The 27,884-nt window shown below is 39.6% G+C and overlaps 1 protein-coding gene across 1 annotated transcript in view; it reads right to left on the reverse strand.

Moving 5' to 3' along the window:
• The window catches only part of PPP2R5A (protein phosphatase 2 regulatory subunit B'alpha), a 42,141-nt gene extending 14,469 nt beyond the window's left edge, over positions 1–27,672 (reverse strand). Inside the window, exons 1-3 of the mRNA XM_036379910.2 lie at positions 26,857–27,672; positions 9,654–9,850; positions 4,491–4,592 (exon numbers count right to left, since the gene is read on the reverse strand). Of these exons, the coding sequence (XP_036235803.1) occupies positions 4,491–4,592; positions 9,654–9,850; positions 26,857–27,007 (450 nt within the window). The 5' untranslated portion in view covers positions 27,008–27,672. The remainder of the gene's footprint in view (positions 1–4,490; positions 4,593–9,653; positions 9,851–26,856) is intronic.
• Positions 27,673–27,884: the final 212 nt, after the last annotated feature.

Here is a 27,884-nt window from a genome sequence, read left to right on the forward strand (position 1 = left end):
TAGATCTCAGCCTTGTCACCACCACCAAAGGCTGTGGGACTATTCACGTGCTCAGAAAGTAGAAAAGGGATCAAAGCCTAACACATCACTGCTTAACCACAGTTCCAACTGGAGTTTACTGAAATAATTACAGTAAGTACCCAGAACACTTTAATTCCCAGAAGAGTCAAAGCTTAATAAATAATCTACTGAAAATACCACTAGTGGACAGAAAACAAGTTCTAAGTGTTACATTCCTGCCATGTTAAGAAACTGATTATGCAGTAATAGGTTACCAAACATTGAGCAGCACTGAGTTAAATTAGGTGCTCTAATATTACATAATTCCTAAAGAGATGAAGAAACATCTACTATGCGCTCCTGAAATTAAGTTTTGACCACAAACTCTGAAAAAGTTGTATTAAAACAGCTGAATGAATTCACAGAAACTGAAAGAATTCTGATTAAAATTAGGCTTCTATATCTTGAAAACTCGTTTGTAGCATATTATTTCTACTTAGTTCAAGTTCCTATTTGCTACAATCCCACAATGCCCAGAGATAAAAATCCTAACAAGAGACAGAGCTACCAAAGGCCTGGGCCAGCACAGAGTGGCATGAAGAGGCCAGAGCACAAGTCCCACACTTTGGGGTTCATCAGAAGTCCAAGACAAGACAGTGCACTTGCATAACAATGGCAGATTAATAAAGTACACAGAAGGCACCTCTTCACTAAGACAAAACTGAAAGATGCCTTATGTTTAGATTACATTCAGAGCTATTTGTGTTCTCAATGCCTATTTCATAACTCCATATAATTAAACAGCTGATTAGTAATAACACTACAATGCAATTTAGGTACATAATGCCATCACTGACTGGGCTTCTAAATAAAACCCATGCAGAGCTGTGCTCATACTCAAAGGCATGAATTTCAACTATTACCACTCTGAGGACTCAACTAAACTGAGAGCCAACACCTGAGTAATTCATAATTATAATTAGGAAGCTGACTTCAGAAAAATGCATGACAGTAAGTACTTTTATGTAGAACATTTGAGCTGACAGTTACTTATGCATAGCCTCAAGGAGGGTGTGCTGCATCTGCAAAGCAGAGGCTCAGAAACTCAAGCTACCATTCCCCTTGTCCCCCTCTGACCGACTGCAAGAAGAACTTTTCATATCAGCAGTTTACATAGAATAACAGGATTGTTAGGGTTGGGAGAGATCTCTGGGAATCATCTAGTCCCACCCCCTCCCAACCCAAAACATGCCCATTCTACTGATCTTTTTCGAATTAGCAGCCAGATAAATTTGTATAGAAATGGGCAACATATGGCCAGAGGGAGGTTATATAGCACAGCCTCATAGGGATTAATTTTGGAATTTAATTTAATTCAAGATTTCTGTAATAAATTCCTATATGAATTATTTCTATCAACAGAACAGTGACAACAGTAAAGAACAGCCATGTGTGATAACTGCCACAATATTAGAAGCTACCACCAGGGGGAAAAATAGAAAATAAAAGTTTCTATAAAATAGAAAATAAATGTTACCCACAAGAAAGGACAAGTTGACCCTGAAGCTCTAGAAGAATAAATACAGGATGAAACTCAAAGATTGCAAAGTCACAGTCGGAGTTCCAAGAAAAAGCTCTGCCAAGCATTTGCAAGCCCTAAAGCTGAGAAAGGGTTAACCATAGGATGATTCAGATCCATCCTCACAGTGAAGCTATGGAAGTGACACATGAAATCCTAGGATATTCCAGGAAGATACTGACAGCATAGACAGAGATGCACAGACCTACATGTGCTTGAGGAAATTGATTAAAACCTGGAAGGATACAGAGAAAGCCACCAGAATTACCATGGGATAGAACACAGTTTCTAAGAGTGAACACCATACTGGCATATTTTGTTTTCCCTAAAGGACAGGGGAGGAAGGATAATTACAGCTTCTTTCCATAAGTAGGTACACTGACTGCAATAGACATCAAGCAGATGAACTAAGTGAAAAGCACAATGCTGCAACATCTTGTAACAAGCTGTCCAAGATTAAATTCAGGACATCAACTGGGTATGGCATCAAATAACTTTGGAAATCCTGGTGAGATACATTAAAGCCTCTTTATCCAGGGCATTTTAGGAATCAAGTTGCAGTGTCCATTTCTGGATAAGTCAAACTCCCCCTTCTCCTGTATGCTAATATTTGTAAACTTAAAACTATAACAACAACAATCAAACTAGGGGCACATGAACAGATTCTGGCCACAACAGATCCTACCTAAAGAGACAGGCATGCTCAGCTTTCTTAAAAGAAACATTACTTTTGGAAATACCAGATCAGGGGAAAGATGATGGATGTAGTATTTTTTGTTCTCAAAACTGGTCTGTTTGGGTCAAAGAGCTATGAAATACAACTCCCTATGCTTTAGTGATTCAGTCTTGCAGGGACCACTAGAATATTTATATTTATATAATTATATTATTATATTTATATAATAATATTTCTATAATATTTAAACTACCAATTCCACCAACTCTGCAATTCCCTGAGCTTCAAAATGCTTTAAATGGATGGTTTTAAATGCCAGCCTGTTCAACCTACTTTGGCTGTTACAAACCATCTTGAGCACTGCTTTAAAGCAACATCTTACAAGTGCCACTCATTTTACTGAGGGTCTGGAGTCTTTTGTTGTGGCTACACACACTGGTAACTTACTAAGCAATTATGTCAACAGATTCAAGCAGAGAAGAGGTTCAGATTTTTTTTTTCCTCTCCCAGAAAACTGGCTACCTGACTGCCAGATCAGGATAGAATTTGGAATTTGTAATTATCTATCACAAATCACAGTCACCAAAACATCCACACCTTCCCTCCTCAAGCAGTCCTTTAGACTATGCCAAAAATAATACTGTATTTTGCTGGAGAGGAGAATGGTTGTGTACAGATTTTATTCCACACACAAAATCTGACATTTCCAGCAGCTTTGTGCTCCTGAAGGGCAATGAGCAAATTATCCAACTCCGTATTCTATGGTCCAGTAGCACATCAACTGTAAAAGGACAGAGTGGGAAACACAAACTGTTTCCACTGTGCTGCAAGGAGTGATCTATTCCAAGGCAGGATGAACAACAGACACGGGAGAGGGAAATCCACAGCCAGGGACCAGACAGCCTGACAAAACCTCCCTTAGAAGACAGCAAGGAAGAAACCTGAAAATACAATTTCAAATAATACCACAGGCTACAAGCCACTTTCAATTCCTCTCAGGCAAGCCTAAGGCACAAGTGAACGGATCGCAAAATCCACAGGCCCTTTTCTATGAGCAGGACTAGAGTTTAATTACGGCCTAGAGTGAACTGAGCTAGCATTTACAAATTATACCTCTGAGACACAGGTATTTAGAAGGCAGCTGGTGCTGCTGCTGACTACAAGAGACATTTGTTTAGCTCTTGCACCCTCCCACTCAACAAAGCCAAGCCTCTGATCCAGCTCATTTACAGCCATTTCACCTACAAATTAGAATCAGACATATATAAGAAAAAAATTATTACAGCCTTTAACCTGCAGAGTTATTTTCTGTGATAACTTAATTCTTGTTTGGTTTAAGTCTGAAATACTATGCTGAATACATACCTTTTAGAGTCAATATTAGAAACCTAGTTTTTAAATAAGAGTTTTAAAATAAGAGCATTTGTGGATGCATTAGAACTGTAATATTAAAGGGGCAGAGTAGTATTTTAGCTCTGGAGAGGAGAGAGCGAATGGTATGCAGATGTGCAGCAGCTTAATTTACCACTACTAGGAGATGCTACTTCACTCTTCTTTAACAGATACTACTAACATAAATTCAGCAATGAACTACCCAAGATATGTGCTTGGACATTTACAGCTTCTAAGAGTTAACTGAAAATAAAATAAAATTCAGCAGCATTTCAGGTCAATCACGTGATTGATACAGCGGAGCTATAAAAATCACGAGATCCCAGGGAAGTGCAACAATGGAATAACCATGCAACTGTTACCAAACAACGCTGAGATTGTCAAGTTTTGGCATGGAGGGAGAGAAGAAGGAGGGGATTTCTATTTGCTCAAAGGACAAATAAAGGCTATTACTCCATTTTTTGTTATTGCCACGAGAAACAGAACTGTTAATATTAATTTATATTTTATTGAAGCAACACTAAAGTTGCTCAGTTGCAGAAAACAAACCTCTTAGGTGAAGAACATAATTACCTAAAGTACCCACAGTTTTAAGACATACATACACCACAATTTAACAGTGCAACCCCTCTGTTTTAAAAACAGTATTTAAGTCACTTAGAAGAGTTACATTCAGCCATACTTATACATGCTAAAAAAAGTACCTTTTTTTTTCCCTCTCAAGTATAAAAACTCAATTGTATTATAAAAGCAATTTTCTTGTTCTTAACAAAGGCACAACATGACTGAAGTATCCACATTTCTTGCCTTACAAGAAGGCTTGGAAATAAAGGAATAACACACCTGTATGTGGGGCCATGAGGCTTCAAGAGTTGGTTCATCTTCTTCTGGATCAAAATCTGGGTTATCACTAGGTGGAAGTGTTCTGAAAATATTAGAACTAATCTGCAAGCAAAAAAAAATAAATTACTTGTATCACTGTTTATGCCTTCACAGATCACACTCATTAAGGTACTGCATTTATCCTGAAATCAAATGAAACAAAACCATGTAAAAAAAGTAACATAAGAATTCACTACCTCATTTTTTTCAAAACTGCAAAATACAAACAGCCAGAAGTCTGTAAGATGTCAGTGAAAATAAGAATTAGTAACTTGTGTCTCAGCTGCTTTACAAGCTTGGAGCTTTAGACATGGTCATATTCCAGAATCTTCCCTGAAACTATGGAAGTTTTAAAAAAATCAGCTTCCCTATCAAAACCAATTTTGAACTACATGACACCAAGAGCTGTTTTTATATAAGACCACAAATAAAACATAACTAATCAATTATGATTTAATGAGAGCTCTCTCCACATAGGAGAGAGCATATATGTCATGTAAGGCAGACAATCCCAAAAATATATCTACGGTTCTTGACTTGATTTCAAAATATTTCTGTTTACATTTTTCACCTTTGAATATTTCAAGATGTTTCAAGGGTTTGGAAAGTTAGAAACACACAACCATTCTAGCTTTTCCATTTAATATAGTAGCTATTTTTTGCTAAAGTTACTCTAGGTTACTTCTAGTATGATACAGTCACATCAAATCCATTTCAAAAGGACAAGTTTAAAAAGGTTTCTTCAAGGATTTTTGAAGAATATTGAAGTATGGATAAAAGACCATTCAGATGTCAAAGGAAAAATGTCATCTCTTGCACAGATAGCACATACTGGATTGAAATCTCTAACACAAACAAAAGAGAACATGCAATGCAGTTCATTTCTGCATTTTCTACCATTCTTTCAGGAACAAGTTTAACCCAACTTTTCCAATCACCTTTTAAACTCTTTTAGACTTTTTGATCAAATCTGTTTCAAGTAGCTGCTTATCACCCAAGGCTACTAAGCACAAAAGGAACCGTTTGACAGTTTGCACAAAATCCTCCTGCACATATTCCAAGGAGTCTCCAAGGTGTTTGAAGAATCTAGCACAAGGACTTTACAGAGATCCTGTAGTCACCCAGCTGGCTCTGCACACAAGAATCAGCTGCTTCATGAAACAAGATACACAGCTATTGCATAAACTGACTTTTCATTTCCTCCTATGCCCTTTGTTCTGTGTCACTGTCTCCTGTTGGGACGTGGCAAAGCTCTCCTGGATTGGAAGGGCAGTGAAGTTCTGTGTGGATGGGCTCAGCTCTGAGCTTAATGCACAGGAAAAACAACAACAAATCCAAACCAAATAAAACCACCCAAAGAAACAAACAACCCCACAAAAACATTTGTCCTTTAATGTTGTAAACACAAGGGACTTGGGATTCCAAAGCTCAAGAACAAAAGGCTGGGGGGGGGGGGGGAGAGGAAGGGGAAATAGGAGTCAGAGAACATTAATTTTAATCAACCTCAAAAACCAGCAGTACAATCCTGGTTCTCTTATTTGCTTTGTTTACTCCTACCAGGTATTCAATAAAACCCTCCAGCATATGAATCAGTCTCCTACAGAGAATGCTCTACCACTGCTTGCAAGTGTTCTGGTGACATCTCCTGAAAACACTACTTTTTCTTTCTAGATGCATCTTGCTGAACTGAGCTGGTCAGCCTTGAGCACAGAACCTCAGAGTGGTAAGTTTCATGTCCAAAACAAAGCTACTAAATACACTTCTGTAGCACAAATAATTAGCAAGCCTCTCAGCCAAGCCTTTGGAAAACCAATTGTATGATTTTCAGAGTATTCACTACCTCCACTAGCATTATTCATCTCTAAGAATATATGAAACTTAAAATAAACCTTGCACCCCTTTTACATACTAGCCTGTCTTCCAAAAAAAAACCCAACCAAACAGTTAATTTACTTTATCATGCTTGCAATACTTCTGCAAATTCTTCCCTATATCTTCTCATACTATTTAAAATATTCTTTTTCTTTCCTAAGTGGTGTCTTATCCCAAAACTGTGATTTCAGAAACACAAATCATAAAAGGTTTTTAAAGCTGGATAGATTTCCAGATAAATCCAGCACCAGCTTTCTAAACTAAAGCCCTAAGTTTTCCAAAAATGACATCAGAAAATGTGCCAGTTAGTGTAGTGAAATACAGCAATTATGCTTATTAAAACAAAAAAGAAAAAAAGTCCCTTATTGTCTGTACATTTAATCTAAACATTTGAAAGATACTAGGTTCAATTCCAGTTTCTGAGTGTGCAGACTGAGGATACCTGATTTATCTTAAATTCTGAATTCACAACCCATACAGCCTGTTAGGACACTGTCATTACATGAGATTTCTATATGCTGCTGGGGAACAAGGCAAGGCTGATAGGCACAAGGAGATGAGGAGTTACATTTACTGAAGAGGCACTTCTGTCACGTTCCCAAAACTGATACAAGCTAGAACTTTCTAATTTCCCGAGTTGTAAAACTTAAAATATTTACAATTGCAAACTCTAATATCCTTTTAGCTTCAGAGTGCTTTCAACTGAGAATTTCCAAACAGAGAAGACACTAGTTTTGGATGACCCAGAACAGAGGTGCACTGACTGCTGTGCTACACCTTCAAAGCCATTTGTCAGCAGAACTCCTCCTCAGCTGAAGGAAAATCAGGCTGCCCAGGGCACCAAAAAGATAACCTACAGCGTGTCATGCACATCTGTTTAAACAAAGACTTTTTAAAACGATGTTGTTCCATCCTCAACGGTTTGAAATGACACTGGTATCATTTCCAGCTCCCTGCCTGAGGATCCCAGCAGAGCAGAGCCAACCAGAGGAGCCTGTGTGACACTTGGCTCAGCAGCTATCCTGGCAACAGGGACCAGTGAAGGAAAGAATGCCAGACACCTCCTCACCTGCACAGACCCTGCCCATGCACTGGTCAGAAAAAACATTTTATTTCCCTTCCTGCTGTCTGTAAGGCATTGTTGACTTTGCCTCCCCACAGCTCAGGGCGACTCCAAGGAAACCTGTTTGAAACCTGAGGCTGTTTCCTCTGTGAGCTGGAGAGAAGTTGTCCCAGGCCTTTAGAAAGAAATTGTTTCTGCTTCTGCCACTGCTGCTACTCTGGCTTTTCTCAGGGAATTTTTTAGTCTGCCTGTCCTTTACTACCAGCCAGATTATAGCTGGATTTCATTAAGGCTATTTCTACTTTTTCATCCCAAAACCACACTTCAAACTCTGCCGCAAAACTCAATATTTTTTTTCTTTTAATGTAGGAACACTGAACAGCCTAAAACCTTAAAACCCAAGAAAACAAAAGTGAAACGGTAACTCTTGAATCTCATACAAGTTTTGCTACCAAGAAAGGCCTGGAGCCTGATGCAGGTGTTAGGTGGAGGGAGAGACAGACCCATGCAGATTTTTTTCTGAAGCTGGTACTTCGTCCTAATTCACAGCAAAGGCCTTTTCTGCTGCCAGTTGCCAGGGAGATTAGAAATACTATTCAAGCTTGGAGGGATCTTTTGTCTCAAGCTCTCAAAAAGCTCTCACTGAGCATTTAAAGCTCTCACTGAGCTTCTTCACTTTCTGTCATTTTAGGGGAGAAAAGGAGATGGAAATTTGTTATGGAAGGAAAAACAAGCATCCACAGAATCCAATCATTTGCACAACAAAAAAACCTCAAAAGAACAGCTCGACACCACCTTATCTCCAAGAAAGGAAAACAACTCCAATATAAAAGAAAACCTCCCTTCAACAAGTACTATGGGCTAGTTAGTATATTCTTTCTTCTAACAAGGGGCTACAGAGGGCACACAGAATAAGAAAATACTGCAAGGATTCAGGCTTGCTGCCACCAGCAGCAAGAAAAAAAAGAAGCCTGAGAAGAGGTGAACATACTTTGTCCTTTATTTCCTTATGCAAAAGCATTTAGGACAGAGAACCAGGTCCTTTAAAAAACGAAACTATACAAAACCCCCCAGTGTCCTAGATTTTTTTGTAAAACTTAATAAGCATCTGCTGAAACAGCCAAAACGATTAAAGGGTTCCAATAATCCTAGCCCTTCAGTATAATGGCAAAACTTCCACACTTATTTACATTAAAGATCTGATCTTCCCTATCAGCTGCCCAGAAAAACCCTAACCAAACAACAAACAAACCACCAAACAACAAACAAAATGAACCTTAGGAAAAAACTAATTTGTACTGTATAGAGAACTACACAAGTTGCAAGCTGTATATTTGAACTGCTCTGCTTATGCTCCTGAGAGCTCTTTTAAAGTCAGCATTTTATCTATGTAAACTTCACCAAAGTTTAGAGAACCATTAATGTAAATGCATAGGCACTAAAGCCATTGTTTTTACATTTCACACTTCCAGGAAAAAAAAATTCAGATTATTCTTAAATTTCTGATTATTCTCAAGCGTCTTTCAGTTGCATTCCCTGTACATGGGGTATAGGCAGATCAAAAACATTACTTAAGTAGCATTTGAGAATGTACATAAACACCTGGGAAAGTCAGCAGATAACCACAAATATTTTGTTCATTATTCAACAAGCCATTAGGGGCAATTGCATGGGACAAGTCATCCTATGGTTTATAACATCAGCAAACCACTTGGGCTGCTCTAGTACAGCTCTCCAAGGCCAAAATAGTAACAAACAGCCATAAAAAGTATTTACAAAGTAGAGTTGCTTTCTTATACTGATAAACCTTTCTGCTGTCACCAGCGCCTGCAGCAATCACGATCAGAAAACTTCAGCCTAATTCTCCATTGCCGCTAGGAAATAAAGATAGGCAGCACTGAAATATTGCCATTTTCTGAAAGAGAACAACTTTAAAGCTTACCCAGGCTGCAAGTAGCTCCAGTGTACCAGTTCTTTCACTTTAATTAACCTGAATGCATCATGTTTCAGCTAATAATTAAAACCTGCAAGTTGTTTGTTTTTACAAGCCTTTCTGGGCCAAGTTATCATTAACAAATTATATTATATTGTATAAGCAGAATAACCAACCACAATTCTGAGTTAAATGCCATTAGAGTCATAAACTGATTTTATTAAAATACAAACTATAACAAGAGCATTCTACTTACCATTTTCACTATGTCAGCATAAGCTGACTCAACAATCACTCCACGATTTGTTGAAACATATTCAACCAGTTCATTCAGTGTTGCTCTCTTGATTTCTTTGCTTTTCAGGTCTGAAACAGAGTCCATGAAGTCAAAGAGCACACAGCACTGCTGCAACTTCTGACAAAAAAGATCTTGCTGTTCATTGAAGGTGGCATCTATAAAAGAAAAAAAAAAAAAAACAAACCAAACACTTAAGTCTGTAGACGCAAACAGGATTTCTAAATCTATTTTGTTGACAAGAATTTGCATAGCTATGCCTTTTTTTTAATGTGGAAGAGTAGTGCTTCATAGTCAGCAAACTAACAGTAAATTATTAAGCAATTTTGCCCAAACTAAAACCATCTGTATATCAGAATGGAACACTCACCATCCCCAACTTTTGGTACATAAAAGAAATAACGGACAAAGACAAGGCAGTAAATTTATTTACCAGCAATGAGTTACTGAATTAACCTTATTTTAAATACATAAATATTAACAAGTCTCAGTTCTCCATCACCAAAAGTCATATCCAGAAGCAGTGCATCAAACTAACCTTTCATTCATCCGATTTGTCTCATTCTGTTCCCTAATCCTTTATTATGTAACCTGCTTAAAAGCTGTAAAATCTGCTTTGAAGGAACCTTGTCTTTTTACCCCAATACAAAATGCTTCACATACTTTCAACACCATGTGATCAACGTTTCTCTGAAGAAAGAATTCCAATATTTCAAAAGGATTAATCCTGAATCTTAATGCCTTGGTCTAAATAATTTCTGACAATCTTAGTCATGTAAGGGTTTTCCAGATTTCTTGGCCTATTAAGACAATGTGTTTGGCTGTGACTTAGCATTTTCATTTTAGCATTCAGTACCTCTGTAATCTGATAAGCAGAATTCCTCCATTAGCATTTCACATTTACTCTAAAAGAGACGGATTATCAAACACTATACACTCTTCAAAAATTTAATACATCCTTAATATGTTGTAACTATTCCAAAGCTGCATGACCATAACAACCATAAAAAAGCCGTGGTTTTAACTGAAAATTTGGTTTAATGTGTCTTTTGTTCTTGTTTTCAACTGTTTATAGGGGTTCAAAGCCACTGGACCAATACAGCATCACCTCCTCTATCAGCCAGCTAGCATTTCACTCACTCTGGTGAAAAAATAATACTCCCAATTTTAGCTCCAAATAAAGAATGCTCTCCCCTGAAGAATTTTCAAGACTGGTCTACAGCCTGACTACATCCCTCAATTCATTCATTCACTGCACTATGGCTATGAGCACTGCTGTTTCAACACTAAAAGAATTAGCAAGACAAGAAAATGCAAGTGAGTACTGAAAATCTTACATCTCACTTTAAAATCTGAACAAATCACAAAAAATCTCATGCTTCTCTTTAATGTTTTACAATTATTCTAATTCAACGAAGTTCATTAAGTTTATACCTTTAACTGTATATATAAAGTATAAATATAATTATCAGGTCACTCTGATAATACCTGTTTCTCAAGTTTCCTACCAAAGCACCTTTCATTTAGTGGCTGGAACAACAACAGTCAACAGCAGGTGTAATATTCAGCAGTTATCTGCTAGAATTGCTTTGTTTCCATAAGCAAAAAGTAATTGCTGAAATGGACTGACACCCCTGCACTGTGACCCATAGTGCTTGCTGTGCCCTGGAAAGCCAGGCACAGAACACATTGTGTTCCCTTTGCCCACCTGACAGTTGTGATCCTATTAGCTGAGCACAACAACTTCAGGAGCTTTTGAACCAGCCAGCAATCACTACTCCCCCGTGAAGAACGATTCACACTTCTGAATGTCAATTCTGCCATTTGAACCATTTTTCTTTTGAAGAAAAAACCTTGCAAGATGCTTATTTTACTCAGATAACTACAAAGACACGAATTCTTACACTCTGCAAAATAATGAACCTCAGCTGTAAAAACATTTGTAAGTTATGTAACATTTCAGCTCAGATCTTCTCATATTCTACAGCGGATTGCATGAGTAAGTATTGTATCATAGCAACAAAGCAATAACAGTGACATGCTGAGGATAAAATCCAAAAAAGCCTAATTTAAGGAACCAACACTGGGAGGACAGCTTTTTTTGTTGCTAGCCCCAAGCTGATAGCCAGACTGACACAGGAACCACGCCTACTTTTATTTTCCCTCACTACAAACTCAACTACAGTTCGAGTTACAAAGGTCCACAAGTGAGGCACAGGTAGATGATGATAATTTTTTTTTTTAATTAAAAATTAAGTGTTACTAAGCAAAATTTACTTAGAAGTTTCAAAAACCAGCAGACAGCACCTGAATACTTCTAACCATGGCTCAAACAGACTAAAGACCTCAGGTTAAAAGCCAGTAACTGGAATTCATACAAAATAATTAAATCACTTATTACCTTCCCTAGGATACCAAATAAATTCCTGCATTAGCCACTTCTAGTTAGACACCAGAGTAAAAGAGAATCTCTCCCCTGCTATGCATCATAAATCCATTTCATTAGCAACCTGATCTCTCTCAATTGGACATGTTTCCTCAAAAGAAAAACCTGCCCATTAATCTGTTTTGTTACTATTAAAACATTTAAAGTAAAACCAAAGTATCTTCTTGTAAGCATACATCCTTTTTTTGGACTTGCAAGGGGAAGCACAATTATTTTGTCAACTTATCATCTCTAGTCATCTGCAAGAGATGAAAATTATGTGCAACCATGTCAAAAATAAGGTAACAAGAAAGCCAGCTCTGTTCTGTCAGCACAATCTGTCTTCATGTGCTCAATCCCTGCTTGACACATTGCACATTTGTCCCAGGAATGTTATGAAAGGTACCATGGGAACCACCAAGTGATTGAGGAAAATTTGTTTGTCATATAGGGCTCTTAACTTTTCAGAGCCTTGTCTTTATCCCAACACAGTGAAAGCTAGAAAACTTTATACCACAACAAAATCATATCACATTAGTTTATTCTAGTTCTAGGAATAAAATAAACTGTGCCACCATAACTGCATAAATACTGGAGCTTTTGGCTTTAGTAGCTGAACAACCCACAGCATGATTTTTAAACCAGCTTTAATCTAATATTCTATGAAGATTTACATCATACATGTGGAGTTCAAGATAATTGCTGTTCTTCAAATAATAAATACCATAAAGACCACAGAAGATAAATTAGGTTCAAAATAGACAGTGGATGCCTCAATGAAACAACCCTGAATCAAGCATAATGATGGGAAATCCTGAAGACAAAAACTTAACATCCAGCACCAAAAGAATTATTGCAAAGGATGATCCACTTTAATCATGACTTGCCTCTGGTCATTTCCATGATAGATAGTAGACAGCTTGTACCCAATTAAAATACTTAATTTGATTGTTGCACTTCATAATACTTAAATTCTCCACAGACTATCTGTACTGCTTACAAACCTCCACTTATTACAGACAGTAGGCACGATAATAAAGGACAAAAAGTAACAAGCAATTTGACTTGGAAGTTCTTCCTGAGCAGAAGTTTTAAAATGTTGAAACTGCATGATTGTACACATCGGTCTGTAAATCGAATGCTTTCAGACTTATAAGGTCATCAATGCAAATCTAAGCACAGAATGTTGAGTTAAGAGGCTAATCTTTCTAGGGCAGGCCCAAACAAAATATGGAAATAAAAAGAAATATGGAAAGAAAAAGAATTCACAAGAGCTACCTCACTGGTACATAAATGGAGACAAAACACACTACAATGATGTCTTCCTACAATATATTTATCTCTTACATTTACAGGCCTTCCTCATGGAAGGAAAAAAAAAGACAATTCTCCTTTCTCAACACAATTGTTTATCCAAGACCTTCAGTACAAAACCAGAGAACCTAACATAATCCTTGATTTATCAGCAGAAACCGGACTTGAAATCCACAAAAAACTCTCTCAACTACACAAATGGCAAGTTCAAAATTTGTAGTTTTCCTGCCAATACAAAATAAACCTCCTCAAACATTTGCAACCTTTTTCCTTTTTTTTTTTTTAAGTCTCACTAACTAAATGTTTCTAGTTTTTCCTGAAAGAGCTACTCCAGGAAGATGAAGAAACCAGAGAACCAACCATGAGCTTTTGTCAGACAGCCTCTTAAAGCAGTTCACACACAGCCCTCTCAAGCACTTAGAGGACAGTGATATTACAGAATAAAGTCAGACCTATTTCCTTAGAACTTGGTGACAATTCTACCTAATTCCCTGACAAGCTGAATACATGAAGAGGATCATGTCACAATTGTGCTGCATTCCCCAGTGCAAAGTTTAGGATTTAGGCACTTACTGCACTCTATTCAGCTCAGTGGTGGAGGGATCTGCTGGAGCAGGACGAAGCCTTAACACTGACACGGAGAGGAGCATGGGGACTGAGACACCAAACCTCTGGGTTTGGCTTTGGGCCTTTTCATTTATAGGAATCAACGTTTTTGTACAGTCTGCTCCTTTCAGAAACACCATTAGTCTGAAAAGGAGGTAGTGTGATAAACTCTGCCCCACTTACACAAACCAAGCATGGGGAGTCCCATTTGACCTAAATGTAATATTTGGTTTTGTCCCAGAGAGCTCTTGTGTATGTGATTGTTGTGGTCTCTCCTAACAGCTGAGTGTCAGTGCTGATGCTACAGGCATGGCAAAACATTGTTAGGAAATGCAGTTTTGGTGCAGTTGATGTCACAACAGTGTTTCCAGGCTCTCAGAAGTCTCTACCTGCAGCCTGCCAGGCAGCAAAGTCGTTGGCTGACAGAGATTGAGAGAGGTCTCTCTCCCTGCTACCCCCCTTCCCATTTACTCCTCCCTTCCCCTTCTCTGTTCCAGTCACATCCATCCATCAGCACTGGCTCTGGAACTTGTCAGGCTCTTCCCAAGCTGCTTTAACTCAATAACATGGTCATATTAGTGAGGTTAGATGGCTTCTGGAGGGGCCTGATGTGCATCAGCTCTGGCACAGGATTAGAGACAGGAGCAGCAGCTCTCTGCAGTGAGCTGCTAAGTTAGTTTACATCTCCTCTGGAGCCATATCACACAAGTACTGAGGCATGAGATAATGTATAGGTAAGATTTTTCAGTTAAGTTAGAGATTTCTGAGAATAATACATTTTGGATTTTGTGTTTGTTGTGAGGTTTGGTTATTTTTGGGGCTTTGTTTTGTTTTAAATCACTTTAAGCTCCTTTTCAAAGAAAAAATGTACCCCCATATACTTGGCTGGTAGTGTATAACATTCCCCAGGAACTCCACACACCCATAGGAGAAGTTCCCACAATTCCAGCTTTTGGCAGCTCAACAGCCCCACTGAAACTGAGGGGGCTACTCAGATGAGCTCTGTGCAGCACCACTGGCATCCAAGGAACTTTTCATCAATATTTTCAGGTTTTCCACATTAAAAAAATCTTTGTCACCCTAAAGAATAAGCACTATTTTTAGTAGACCAGGGCTGTAGGTTTTCCCTCTGCCCCCTCCAATCAAGTGTTCAAAGAATGTATTTTCAAATTACCTCTTACCCCAAAATCTACAGCTGTTGCTAGAACTACAGAAGGGGCTGAGTGAATTTTTCTCCATGTTGTCAGTAAACAGAACTCTGACTTTCCAGGACAGATAAGGGAGTCAGAACAACATTATGCATCCTAAAAGTTAACCAGCACCTTATTCAATACTAAGTTTGTCCACTAGAGAAGGAGATTTGGAAGACAATGAAATAAAAATGCATTTTCAATCATTACTGAAAGGAAATTTATACTACCTATAGGAGATAAACAGAAACCAAAACAAAACAAAAAACCCACAAAAAATAAACCACAAAAAGAACTTGGCACCGAATTACCAAGTTGATCAATCCTGTCTAGGATCCAGGGGCTCACACTAACATTTAACCTCTTCATTTCAGAAATCAGGACTGCAAAGGCAATCAAGATATCAAGCTGAGCTTCTCCTGTACTTCCATTTTTAAATAAACTATTCTGCAGATGGTCATCAGCCAAGTCTTGCACACTGTGGCACCTTCCACATGGTAAACCTCCAGTCTCTTTTGAAATAGTAAGAAAATCAGAAATTTTGCTCATTGGAACATTCTCAATGTAAGATTAATTCTGTGATACGTGCCAGGGAAGGAAAAACAAAAAAGGAAATCACGTATTAGAAGCAAAACAAGATGAAAATAGCAATCAACAATTCCTTTTATTCACATACAGCACTGTGATTTAGAGAGTTAGTTACAAGTCTGGGCTACAGATAATTTTTAAGTCATTTAGTAAAAAGTACTCCTGGAAAGCTGTCTCCCACCCAGTAAGATACTGTTTGTTCAGAGTCTCATCTACTGCTCCACATGGCCAGCAGCTGACCTCAACAAATCGATGCAGAAAATCTGAAAAGCCCACGCTGATCTAACAACATCTGTCACAAATTCTGTGACAGGGCTCCTTGCAATGATAATGAACTGCAAGTGTCTTATCTAGATTGTTTCTACCTTCTATCTTCCAGGCTTTCTTATAACCGCATAAAGTTCAGAGTCTCCAGCTACTACCATGTTAAATTCCTTGATTTTAATTAAGATTTGAGTCAACCAAGACACTTCAGAGAGTAAGAAAGTACTGAAATGCTTTTATATTAACAGTCCTATTTCTTACTGTTTAATTACAGAAGACAACAAACAGTTAAGATGCAAAAATACAAATTATTCTCTTGGTCCTTAAAGTTAGACTCTAGTAACTGGGCCTGGCACAATTCACCTTATTTCTACCACACTTTCTAAAAAAAGAAGAATTAAAGCACCATTGGTTCTTTAAACAAATAAAAACTCACCCAGCATACCAATCACTGGAACAGGAACAAAAAACACCCTAAAGTCACCCTTAACAAAATGTACAAGTTTAACAATACAAAGGTTACCTCAAAAGCACGCCAGCAGTTCAGAATCTAGCTGAAATTCAGTTCCACACAACAGCAAGGAAAAGCAGCTGAAAAAATTGCCCAATGGACTGACACAGTTGAATCAGTGCTGCTTTTGACAGTACTGAGAAGTTGAGGAATTTGCACATGGCTAACCATATGAAGTTTTGTTCAGAGTGAAGCTATTTATTAGAAAAGGCAAAGAAGTTTCACTTCTTACACATCTGAAGTGTCATATTTTCAAAAACCAATTACCCCCCCCCCCCCCACTGCTCCTGTATTTGAAACAAGCTTGCTCCCACCTATAAGCCAGTACAATGCTCTCCAATGCATTCATTTATGGTTTTGGCACACACTGCTCCTGTATTTGCTGTTATCATTTAAAACCCATAAAGCAGTTTTAGTGACTGATCATATGGCAGGGTAAGCCTTTTTTGAATATACCCAGAGCCTCAAAAAAATTAATTTAAAACAGGAACCTGCCTCTTTAAGGAACAGAGTTCTGAATTTAAGGGTAATAAATCCTATCGTGGAGTTCCATATGCATAGCCAGGTAATTCAGTTGGGAAAAGAGAGTAATTGATTTTTTGAATGGGAAATTGTTTCTCAGAAGATATGAATATGGGATAGATAGCACCTTTAACTTAAAATTACAGAAATTGATACACAGGCCCAAGAACTGAAGCACCTTTCCCAAACAGCAAAGAGAGCTCCTAAATAGCTTTTTAAATTTTGAAATGTAACAAAGGTTTTTGTTATGGTAAAACTGGATGCATTCAAGAAATCCTCCTAACAAGAGGGCAAATAAAGACCAAGGTATGTAAACAGGTAATTTCTTTAAAATCTAAGTCAGTACACTGAATGAGCCACAAGGTAAAAGTACCCAGGGATGCTGCACAAGCAACTTGTTACTCCAGGTAATTCACTCTTGTGCCAGGAAAATTAACCACCAGCAAAACCCAAGGGACTACAGAAATGGAAGGACACTACAGACCAAGCTTCTGGGAGTGTCAAATGAAAAAGATCAGAAAGGACAATTGGTATGATGCTCCATGTTCCCAAAATATAACCTTATTTACACTTTTCCACCAATTGAAGCACTTGCCCTTACAGAAAAGCTATTTATCAAAGTGTAATGGTTCAACAAAATACTGTATTTTCACATGTAATTTTGAACATGCAATAAAGCCCTTGAGGGTGTGACAAGGGTGAAGGTGTGAGGGTGTCACATCTATGCTGCTAAGAATTAAAAGAATAATCTGAGCAGCTCTGCTCCCTATTTTGCCTCCCAACAGCTGTAGTGCTCTGCACAAATTTTACCAGGGCACACAGCCAAGAAGCAGGTGACAAAGTTGTGTGCCACACAGGCTCAGTAAAAATTTCAGCTTAATACCTGTTATCTTGGACTGCATTAATAACATTTTCAATTCACAGGGACCGAAAACACTTTGCTTGAATGAAACAAATTGATTTGTACCTTGTAAGTCTGAAGGGACAGCAACTGTATTTACAATTTACGTTCCCTTAAGTCAACTGCAAAACTCCTGTCTGACATTATGGTAGTTTATAATTAATGAGTGGTAATTATGAAGTATGTCATCAGTGGATCTGTGTTGCATATTATTAACAGCTTAAAAATCTATTACCTTCCCCATCATTTCCTCACCATATCTAAGTATAAAAATTAATTTTGAGTAAGATGAAGTTGCTCCAGTTTGACATCACACAAGAACATGCAACTCAACACAAATCAAGTTTATTTTCCAGAAACTGAAGAAACACTCATGTAATTTTCACATGGCAATATTAGTGCTAAGTGAAATATAAAAATACCCTTTATTGAAACCAAGGGTAGCTGTTAAACACAATTTAACAAGAGTACACAAACTTATTTTGTAATTAATTTAGTACTTAGCTTTTAAACATGAAGGAGATGCACAGAGGAGCAATTTAATATGAAATGTGTGCCAGAGGAAACAGCCAATCTAACTTTCTAAAACACAAGGAAAACCCACCTCTTCCTTTGAATTCCTGTGTAAATCTGTGTGGAAGTTACAAGTACTGGAATAACTCCTTGGATAAATATATAGTTTACAAATTGGCTAAACAAGTGTTTCTTACTTTTCACAGTCTTCTTGGATCAATAACAAGATACTTCATAATTATGTTGCAGTGGAAAGAATTATGATTAAATTAGACAGGGAACACAGGTGAAATCCTGGTTGTGCTGCATTCAGTGACCCAACTTCCACCAACCTGAATGAGAACAGATCATCCTGAGCAGACAAATACCAAACATTCGTGGGATCTCTTTGCTTAATTTATGTGAAGCAGACATTTCATCTCATAAATAAAAGGTTGAGGTAATTTTTTCATTAATTTCAAGCATACTAGAACAGTTACACACTTTCTACCAAGAACTCTAAATATGAAGTGTTCAGTAATGAGGGAACCTGCACTTTAAGTCCTCTCCCATTTGGCAAAATCTCTTGGCTATTTTTAAACTCAATTTACATAATTTTGATGTATTTGGTTTATTTCGATCCCACTTCCTACTCTTAAGGGAAGATGAACAAATATTAGTATTACCAAACCCTGTCCTTCCTGACTTTACTGTGGGACCAAGCTCTTGTCTCTCAAGAGGGTGCTGATACTCACATCTTCGTTTTTCTTCTTGAAACAAGAACTGCTTTCCTACAGAATCCAACTATGCTGAAATGCACAAGTTTGTTTCCCATTCATAATTCAAGACCTAAGCTCAGTTCTCACTAGTAGATAATTTTTAAACTCATAGACAGGGAATCAAAATTTTGCTGCTTAACAAGACTTCAATCCTACACATGTATGTCATATTTCAAGCACCGAATTTGTAATCGAAAATACAGTATACTTCTCAAAAGTTTTACACAACTACACTAAATTAGAATCTTTTTTCAAAAAGCCCACTTTTTCCGCCCCTATACTCTCCCATACAATTTTACTTGGGATGAAATTAATAAAGTAAAAACTGTGCCTCTGTATTTTGAAGGACCAAGCATCTACAGAAATAAACCTATTAAATCACTTCTAAAAGCTCGCTTGTTTATGCAGTGGTGCACTCTGCTAATCCTTTAATGCAGCTATAGTAGAAATGAAGCTGTTTCTCCCTTCATATTTAGAAACATTGCTGTGACTTTTCATTCCTGATCATTTTCAGATCAGCCTTCCTGCCCCATGCTATACTGTCCTCCTCCAAACTTGCTCAACCCACCTCCTCTTTCAGTTCTGAGAAACAACTGTCCCACTCGCACTGTCTGTCACCCACAGCTTGCCAACTCTCCAAGTGTGCGACGGCCTCAGATACAAACTTCTAATCAGTCATTTGAAACTTGTATTAAAAATGGAAAGCTTTTCTCTTATTGTAGGGAGTAACTTTATCATCTTTTAAATTGTTAGTCTTTTAAAAAATTATCTACTAGAAATAGAACATCTTCCTTTTGCAGCATTGTTCTTGAATAGGCATGCACAAATATAATTTTTGCTGTTACTCTCACCTCGACCTCCCAACTCTCAGCAAAATTTGTATTTCTCTTCTGAATCCTATCATATCAACAAAGCTGACAAAACCCATCTATTTCACCAAAGCTTTGCTTCGTAAGATCAAGATAAACAATGGAAAAGAGAAGAAACTTAAGATGAGAATGAGAGAGATTTAAATCTTTTCCCAATAGTAGAAATGGTGCTGTTACATTGACTTTTATTTTTTAATCTATAGCCTCTTTTATTCACCATATCCATTGCAGCAGTACATGCTACTCCTTCAGCAGGATACAGGTCTACTGAATTCTGATCAGACTGCTGTTTGTTCCTGCAGCCTCCATGCCCTTAAGATACTGAGGCTTAGTATCCTGCATTTACATTTCAGCTTCACTTCCCACCCCCAAATGTACACTTATGCTCTCCTCAATTTTCAATTCTCAAGGAAAAAACCTCTCATTTGATGATCCAGCTAATCTACAATCAATTCCTGATGTACAGAACAAAAACCCTAAGCCTGTGAAGTTTCAGAAGATTGTGGGAAGTTCAAAATCCACAGCTGCAATGAAAAGTTACGAAGAAATTAGAAGAGAACATGTTGAGAAATATTTCCAGAAAGTTTCACATCCAAGAGGAGTGTTGAGACTCCCAGCACTGAGTTTCCTGCAGCCACTGGAGAGGAGCTGGCTTCTGCTCTCTCTTCCCACTTTGGCTTTTCCATCATCACAGCAGTTCCATACCATGTCTCCACCTGGAATGTACCCCTGGGCTCTTGCTTGTAGAAAATGACAGTTTTGCCTACACTTGCTGTCTAACTTTGCCTCCTGCTGTCCTGGCAGTTCTGCAGACAAGAAGCCCAAAGAAAGCCACACAGAGCAGCCTCCCAGAGCATGGCAGATGGGAGCAGCACAGCAAATCCTGAAGGAGCTAAACATACCAGCTTGGTAAATACCAACTCATCAGTCCTGCTACAACAGCTACAATTGGACCAAACAAGAATCTGGACCACATGAGATTCATTTGCATTAAGAACCACGTGCTAAGCTCTGAAGTACAGCAAGTATTAAACCTCAACACAGCTCATGGTTTGTTTGGGTTTTTTTTAATATTGACACTATACATTTTATCTTTCTTCTAGTGTTCCAAGTAGTTTGAATTGGTTTTGCTGAAAATAAGAACATTAGCCTGAGGAAGAGCTGCAAATAAAACTGTCCATACTTGGCATGGAAAACTTCAGTACAAACAGTTCAGCAATGTTGTGAGCAGCTCAGAGTAAGATCTTGCACAGGAAAACTGAAGGTAACCTTAACTATGATGAACTCTGCTTTCAAGTCAGAAACATATGAAATATCTTGCAGACAGTATTATTTACTGGCCACAAATTCAGCAAAACTTGAGAGAAACTAGTTCAATAATTCTCTGATGGAATAAATGATTCAGACTTTAAAAAGAAGCTGTCACTATCCAGTTTCTAGTAGAGCATTTTGCCAAGGGAGTCTTCTAAAACAGGTGTTATTTGCTACCTATTAATCCAACTGGGCTGCAGCTCCAACCCTCCGAATCTACATGCTGCTAAAAGCTGTAATTTTAACCTGCTAGATTAAAACAAGAGTCAGGATAGAAGCTAAATTTTACAGCCTTCTCAATGGAAGTGTCTTTTTTCATCAGAACACAACACATATCCCTTCTGTGCCTTAAAAGAATATTAATCTGTCCAGAACTGTTGGTATGACACCTTTTCAAAAGCACTGAGTGATTTTAAGATAGACAGATGTTAAAAAAAATCTCAAATCTATAGATTGAAATAATCTTTTGATCAGATAGCCTGCAGCAATAACTAATTCCATTTGCATTTCCTACAGCAACTAACATTATATTCAGCACCTGCAAAACTACTATCTGACTAAACCAGAAAGCAATGAATATGGAAAAAGAAATCTGATACTAAGCTGGCACATGGAAGATGTGAAAGATTGAAATAGAAAAGTTCATGTGAAGACAGTCAATAGGCTCTATATTTAGGAGCTGCATTTGATGGAAGTATATTCTAAGACCAAAAATTCAAGTTACAGATAAAAAGGTCAATTTGTTAAGAATAAAAACCAAAATGTTCCACTCCATAAACTAGGAACAGTTCCTTAATATAGAAAAAAATTCAAACAGCTCGTTTTTCATGGAACTACTACAGTTTTTTCATCTGTTATAGGTTGTTTATTTCTCAAGACTCTAACTTCACTAAAAAGGAAGTTTTGACTACTTCATAGTACGTCCTGCTGAGATTATAGTAAGAGGTAAACATAAATTCCTCACAGAACATCCTCATTCTTCATCTGAATTAAAGATTCTCACTTTTAAGGAAAAACTCATCCAAGATGATCACAGTTGCAAGGGATGTTTAATACAAAAGGTGGAGGATGGGAGACTACAGAAGAGGAAATAACAATGAATCATGAGGGACACAAAAAAACAAGTGCAAATCTGAGAGAGAAAACTGTCCTTTCACTTATAAATATTTATTAAGGCTGTAGTAAAAGTAAACCATTCTAAAACTTTGAAGCACACTTCCCCTTGGGGAGCAAAGGCAACTTAATAGGACAAGAAAATTCCTCTCAGCTGTTTTTAATTCCACTTATTTATGTCACTCTGAAGCACACACTATGACCCAAAACCACTCAAAGTGTGAGGCTTGAACTGATCCTCAGATTTAATAACATTAAAATTTTACCTATCAGCAAGGTTACCAGGCCTCTCTGCAGCATTCCCACAAAAGCTTAGCTTGAACACAGCAACCGGTTTTCAGCCAAAGCCAAGCTCTCTCTCAAGGGTTTAAGTAAAGAAAATAACCAGAATTAGCACCTATTTTACACCTTGTATTTGAATGCTGACACTGCACACTGGGAGGTCTTCTTAAAAAGACTTCTTATTCCAGTACACTCCTCTGTAACCTCTGTAGCTCTCAGCCCCACAGAGATCCCTCCAACTACTGCTAGTCCATGGCTGAAAGATTTCTGGATCACTCTCCAGTTCTCCTCTTGTGAGGGTAAGAGGCATCAGGAAATGTTTATTCTTTCCAGCTGCAGTTGACAAGTTTGGTACACGAAAAAAAAAAAAAATCTATTTGCTTTACAAGCTGACCGGGCCATATTAACTGTAGTAAATCAAAGCAACAAGTTGTGTTTTCTATTCACCACTTTCCACCTATATTTCTAGATGCTGCTTCAACCAAAAGTGGCAGAGACAAGCATGCATACATCTGCTGGAGAGTCAGATCAGGCTCCAAGGTCAAGTTGCATCTCTTTTTCAAAAATGAAGGTAACTGCCATGTTCTATTGCAGCCTCTTAAAACAATCTCCTATTGGGACAAAATTTATCACCTCTTAAGACAACAAAAATAACATTCCCTTTGCTAGATTTCTTGAAAAGCAACACTCTCAGAATTGTCCATGAAATTATAAAGTCCCGCTGTATTCCAGCATATTACTCTGGCTGAAGATTCTTCAAAATTCTTTTATTACACAAACTTTAGGTAACAAAATGAAAAGAAGATGGGGGGGGAGTGATTAAACAATCTTTTCTTTTAAATATAATCACTGTGTCTTCACTATTTCTTATTCAGTTGTTAAATTATACACTGTAAAATAGACACTGTCGTGAATAACAGTGCTTTAGGAAACCCCCTAAATTAACTGAAGAACAAATTACTAAATTATTTTGAGTATCCTGCCATCAGTCAGGTTTTGCTGAGCTTTCACCTACACAGGATAGATATCATCACACCCACAGATAAGCTGAATGTTAACCACAGCACACCGTCTTACCACCCCTCCTCTCCATCTCAGTCCCCCAAAAACACCTCTGAAGGGAAGAGTTCCTCCTAATGGGGACGGTCACCCACCAGTAGAGATGTGATGTAGAAGAAATACACAGCCAAAGCACAGCATTTTGGTAATTGAGAGCAGCAGTACAATTAGCTAACTGCAGAAATACGTATTTCTTAGATTATCTGCCTAAAGGCTTTGGAGCAATACAACTCTGAAAGTGTGTCTCACCATCTGAGCTGGCCATTCCAGTGGCAAACAAAACAGCCCCTACAGAAAAGGAAAAATCCCACAACACTCTCTGCCCAAGAAGGTGTTTTCTAAAGTGATGGGTAATTTCTGTTTTTCTTCTGGAACATCTCTCCTCCAGTAAAATAGATGCAAGTGCTTTAGGCCAGTTTGGCAAACCTACTGGGGAGTTTTAAAATACTGCTTAGACTGACTTTAGAATATTATCTCTTAAAAGTGATGAAATAAGACAATACTTATAAACAAGATGAAATATTTTACAGCAGCATAATACCAAACTGCTTTTTCATCTAAAAATATTCCATTTTCTCCCAATACAGCTTTGAAATACCTCAGGTTTAACATTTATTTGAAGAGGTCTGAAAAAGTAAAAACTTGATCTAATTACTAAGTGTATGCTGAGCATCATTAAAATGACTGTACTTTCCTTTTCCAGCCCATGCCTGGAAATTCTGGTTCACGATTCTGTAGATAATACTACACTGGCAGCATCAAAACTATTGCTGAATTGCATATCAACTTTCAAGAATAAAGCAAAGATTTATCTTCCCAAGACACATGTGATTAGAACAAATAGTTGTATTAAACAATCCATTTGTAGAGAGAGGAAACTATTTCTAGAACCTTTTTTGGTTTCAGGGGCAAGGAAGGGTTAAGAGGAAAAGGGAGAGAGGGAGCATTATGAAAAGAAACCATCCCATGCCCACAGCTACGTTCAGGACAAACCTAACATCACAAACCTAAGGGAGAAAAACAAGCAAAAGCAGCCCTGCTTGACTTTCTGCAAACTGGCTACTTGGCACACTACAGCTCACAAAAGTACATTTTGCCCACAATTTCTGTTCTGAAGCAGGTCTCCAAGGCAAGACTTCACATCTGAATCACAAGCATAAAGACTGAAGAGATTTTCCTTTAAGAACTTCAGGCAATAAAGCGATTCAAACTACTATAAAACCCTGCATAACTGAAGAAATTCCTCTGCTGGTTTATGGCTTCAAATTTCCAAACATCTGAGCTGCTGATGCCATGCAAAATTTCTCTGTGTTACAAGTAAAAAGCTGTAAAACCACACTCACAAAACTACAGGACTTAATAATGCAGAGTTAAAAATTTAATATTAAAGTCCCAGCTCAGCAAAGAATGTAAACTTGGACATTTTGCTGATTTAAGCTGGAATTGCTCCCTGCATAACACACGTATGTTTAACTGTTTGCTGGACCAGGTCTCAAACTTTCTGAAGTCTGCCACCTATGTGCAGTATTAACCAAGGGCCTTTACGAAGTACTAAGTGTGGTTTCTCAAATTCAGCCCTGAGGAAAGTGCATGGTCTGAACAGCATGGGAACAGCAAAAACTGCTGATTTCAAACAAGTTATCCAGGCTGTCAATCCCTCAAATCGAAGCAGTGGACCAAGACAGGACACAACTTCATAGAGGACGGAAAGCCCAAAAGAAGCAGCGAGAACACCCCTGCTGTTGTTCAAACTAACAGCCAAATCCACTGCAACAAACACGTTAAAACCAAACAAACAACCCTGCCCTTGTTACTCCCCTGCCTAAGCTTATTTCTAGTCAATAACATTTCTGCTAAGAGCCAGATTTATGATTCATGTACATCTGTCACTCAAAGAGCAGGAAAACGTGACAGCCTTGAAATACTAGAGACATGATTGTAAATGCCATAAAAATCAAACTGAAAAAAAACCAAACCTTAGTACCTAGGAATATTTTTACGTTTGCTATGTCTTATTCAGATTTTGGATATTTGCTGCAAATCAGACTTTTTTTTACACCATCATATGATGTAGCTTCAAAAGCCTTAAGACTTTAAAGCCAGTGGAAGTAAAATTAACATGCTAGGTCACGTTAAGGTAATCGCTCTCCCTTTTCTTCCAAGTCCCTGACAAATGTTTTAATAACAAGTTTTGTATTCCCTCCCCAACATATCCTTTCCGTAATTTTAAAAATATACAGAAATGTACTCTGATGTTCAAAGATGTAGAAGGTTGCAATGAACTACGCTTCATTTCTGTGACCTAATGAACCGAGCCTTCTCAATTTTAGCTGCGGCACAGGGGATAAAACCTTCACTGCCTATTTTCTGTTACAGCAATGCCAGCACTCAGAGTTTTCATTCACTCGAGAGTGTCTCCACAGAGCACCGTGCTGGAGGAGTCTCCGAGGCAGCTCCTGGAGAGCAGCAAACGCCGCTCCACGCTGTCCGAGAGCGGAGCAAAGCACGGAGCGGCCGAACGGGAACTCTCCCCGCTACCTCGGGATGTCACACCACGGGCACAGCTCCTCTTGGCAAACCCCCCGTGGGAGGAGCCACCGCTCGCTCCCGGGTTGCAGCGCTCAATCGCCCGCACTCCTCAACTCAACTTATGGTCTGCATTTTCCTCAGTAAGACCTTAAACCACATTTTGCTGTTCCCACCAGCCAGAAAAGAGGGGCGGCGAGTTAGCGGAGTCAGCAGCGGCCGGGACAGCGGCGCTGGTTTTTTTGTGCGGGCAGAGGAGGAATTCCAGCCGCGGGTCCTACCTGGAAAGCGCCGGGGGCAGGGGAGGACACGGCTAAAGGGCAGAGGGCGCGGGGCAGGGGCCGAGCCAGGGCAGGCGCTGTGGGCAGCGGCACCTGCAGTCGGAGGGGAGGGCGGGAGGGCAGGCTCGTACCTTTGAGCTGGGGCAGCGGCGAGAGCTCCACCGGGCTGCCCTGGCTGCGGAACTGCGAGGAGCCCTGCGAGCGCTTCTGCCTCTGCGCCTTGCGCACCGATTTCCGTGTGAAGCCATCCACCTTCTCCGCGGCAGAGATGGCCGCCGACATGGCTGGGCGGCGGGGCGGCTCTTCACGAGCATATATTGTACCGGAGGGAGAAGCGGGCGGGCAAAAAACAAAGGGGCTTAAAAAAAAAAAAAAAAACAACAAAAAAACAGCAACGAAAAACACCACCAAAAACGAAGTCCTGGCTGCCCTCACACACCGCACGGACGAGGAGAGGAGCGGAGCGGGCTCTGCCGGGCGCTGGGGAGGCTCCCGGGTCGCTCCTCAGTTCCTGCTTCCCTCGCCGTTTCCTCCCCGCGCGGAGCCGCCGGGGGAGCGGAAGGGGGGAGGAGGAGGAGGAGGAAAGGGAAAACAAACAAACAAACCCAAAGACAACTTCGCCCGGCGGGACGGGGGCGGGCGAGCGCCAAACTTTCCCTGCCGGGGTCCCGCTGTCCTCAGGGCAGGCGCGGCACGAGCCACCGCGGGACGGGCTCGGCGGCGCCGCTGCTGCCCCGCTCCCGCTTCGTTCGCTCCGCGTCCCCTTCAGTCAAGCCCGCTGTCATCGGCCGGACTCGCCCCTGAGCTTCAGCCCCTCGCCTCCACGCGCCCCGTGTCCGCCTTCAGCCGCCGCCGGGCGCTCCCCGCGCCTCCGCCCTCATCCCGCCTGGCCGCGCTCTGCCGGGGGCCGCCGCGCGTGGCGCCGCCAGAACCGCGGAGCCGCCGGGCAGCGGCCGCGCAACTTGGCGGAGCGAGCGGAGTTGAGCGGAGGGAGGGGGGAGGGGCGGGGCGGGGGCAGGGACAGCGGCCGCGGTTGGCGGCGAGAGGTGATTGACAGCCCCGAAGGACCAATGGAGGGAGAGGAGCGCGGAACGCCCCCCGCTCCGCCCGCGGCGGCCTGGGGAGAACGCGGGAGTTGGGCCGCGCGCCGGGGACCGGA

Source organism: Molothrus ater, chromosome 3 (genome assembly GCF_012460135.2).
Source record: "Molothrus ater isolate BHLD 08-10-18 breed brown headed cowbird chromosome 3, BPBGC_Mater_1.1, whole genome shotgun sequence".
Classification (NCBI taxonomy): Eukaryota; Metazoa; Chordata; class Aves; order Passeriformes; family Icteridae; genus Molothrus; species Molothrus ater.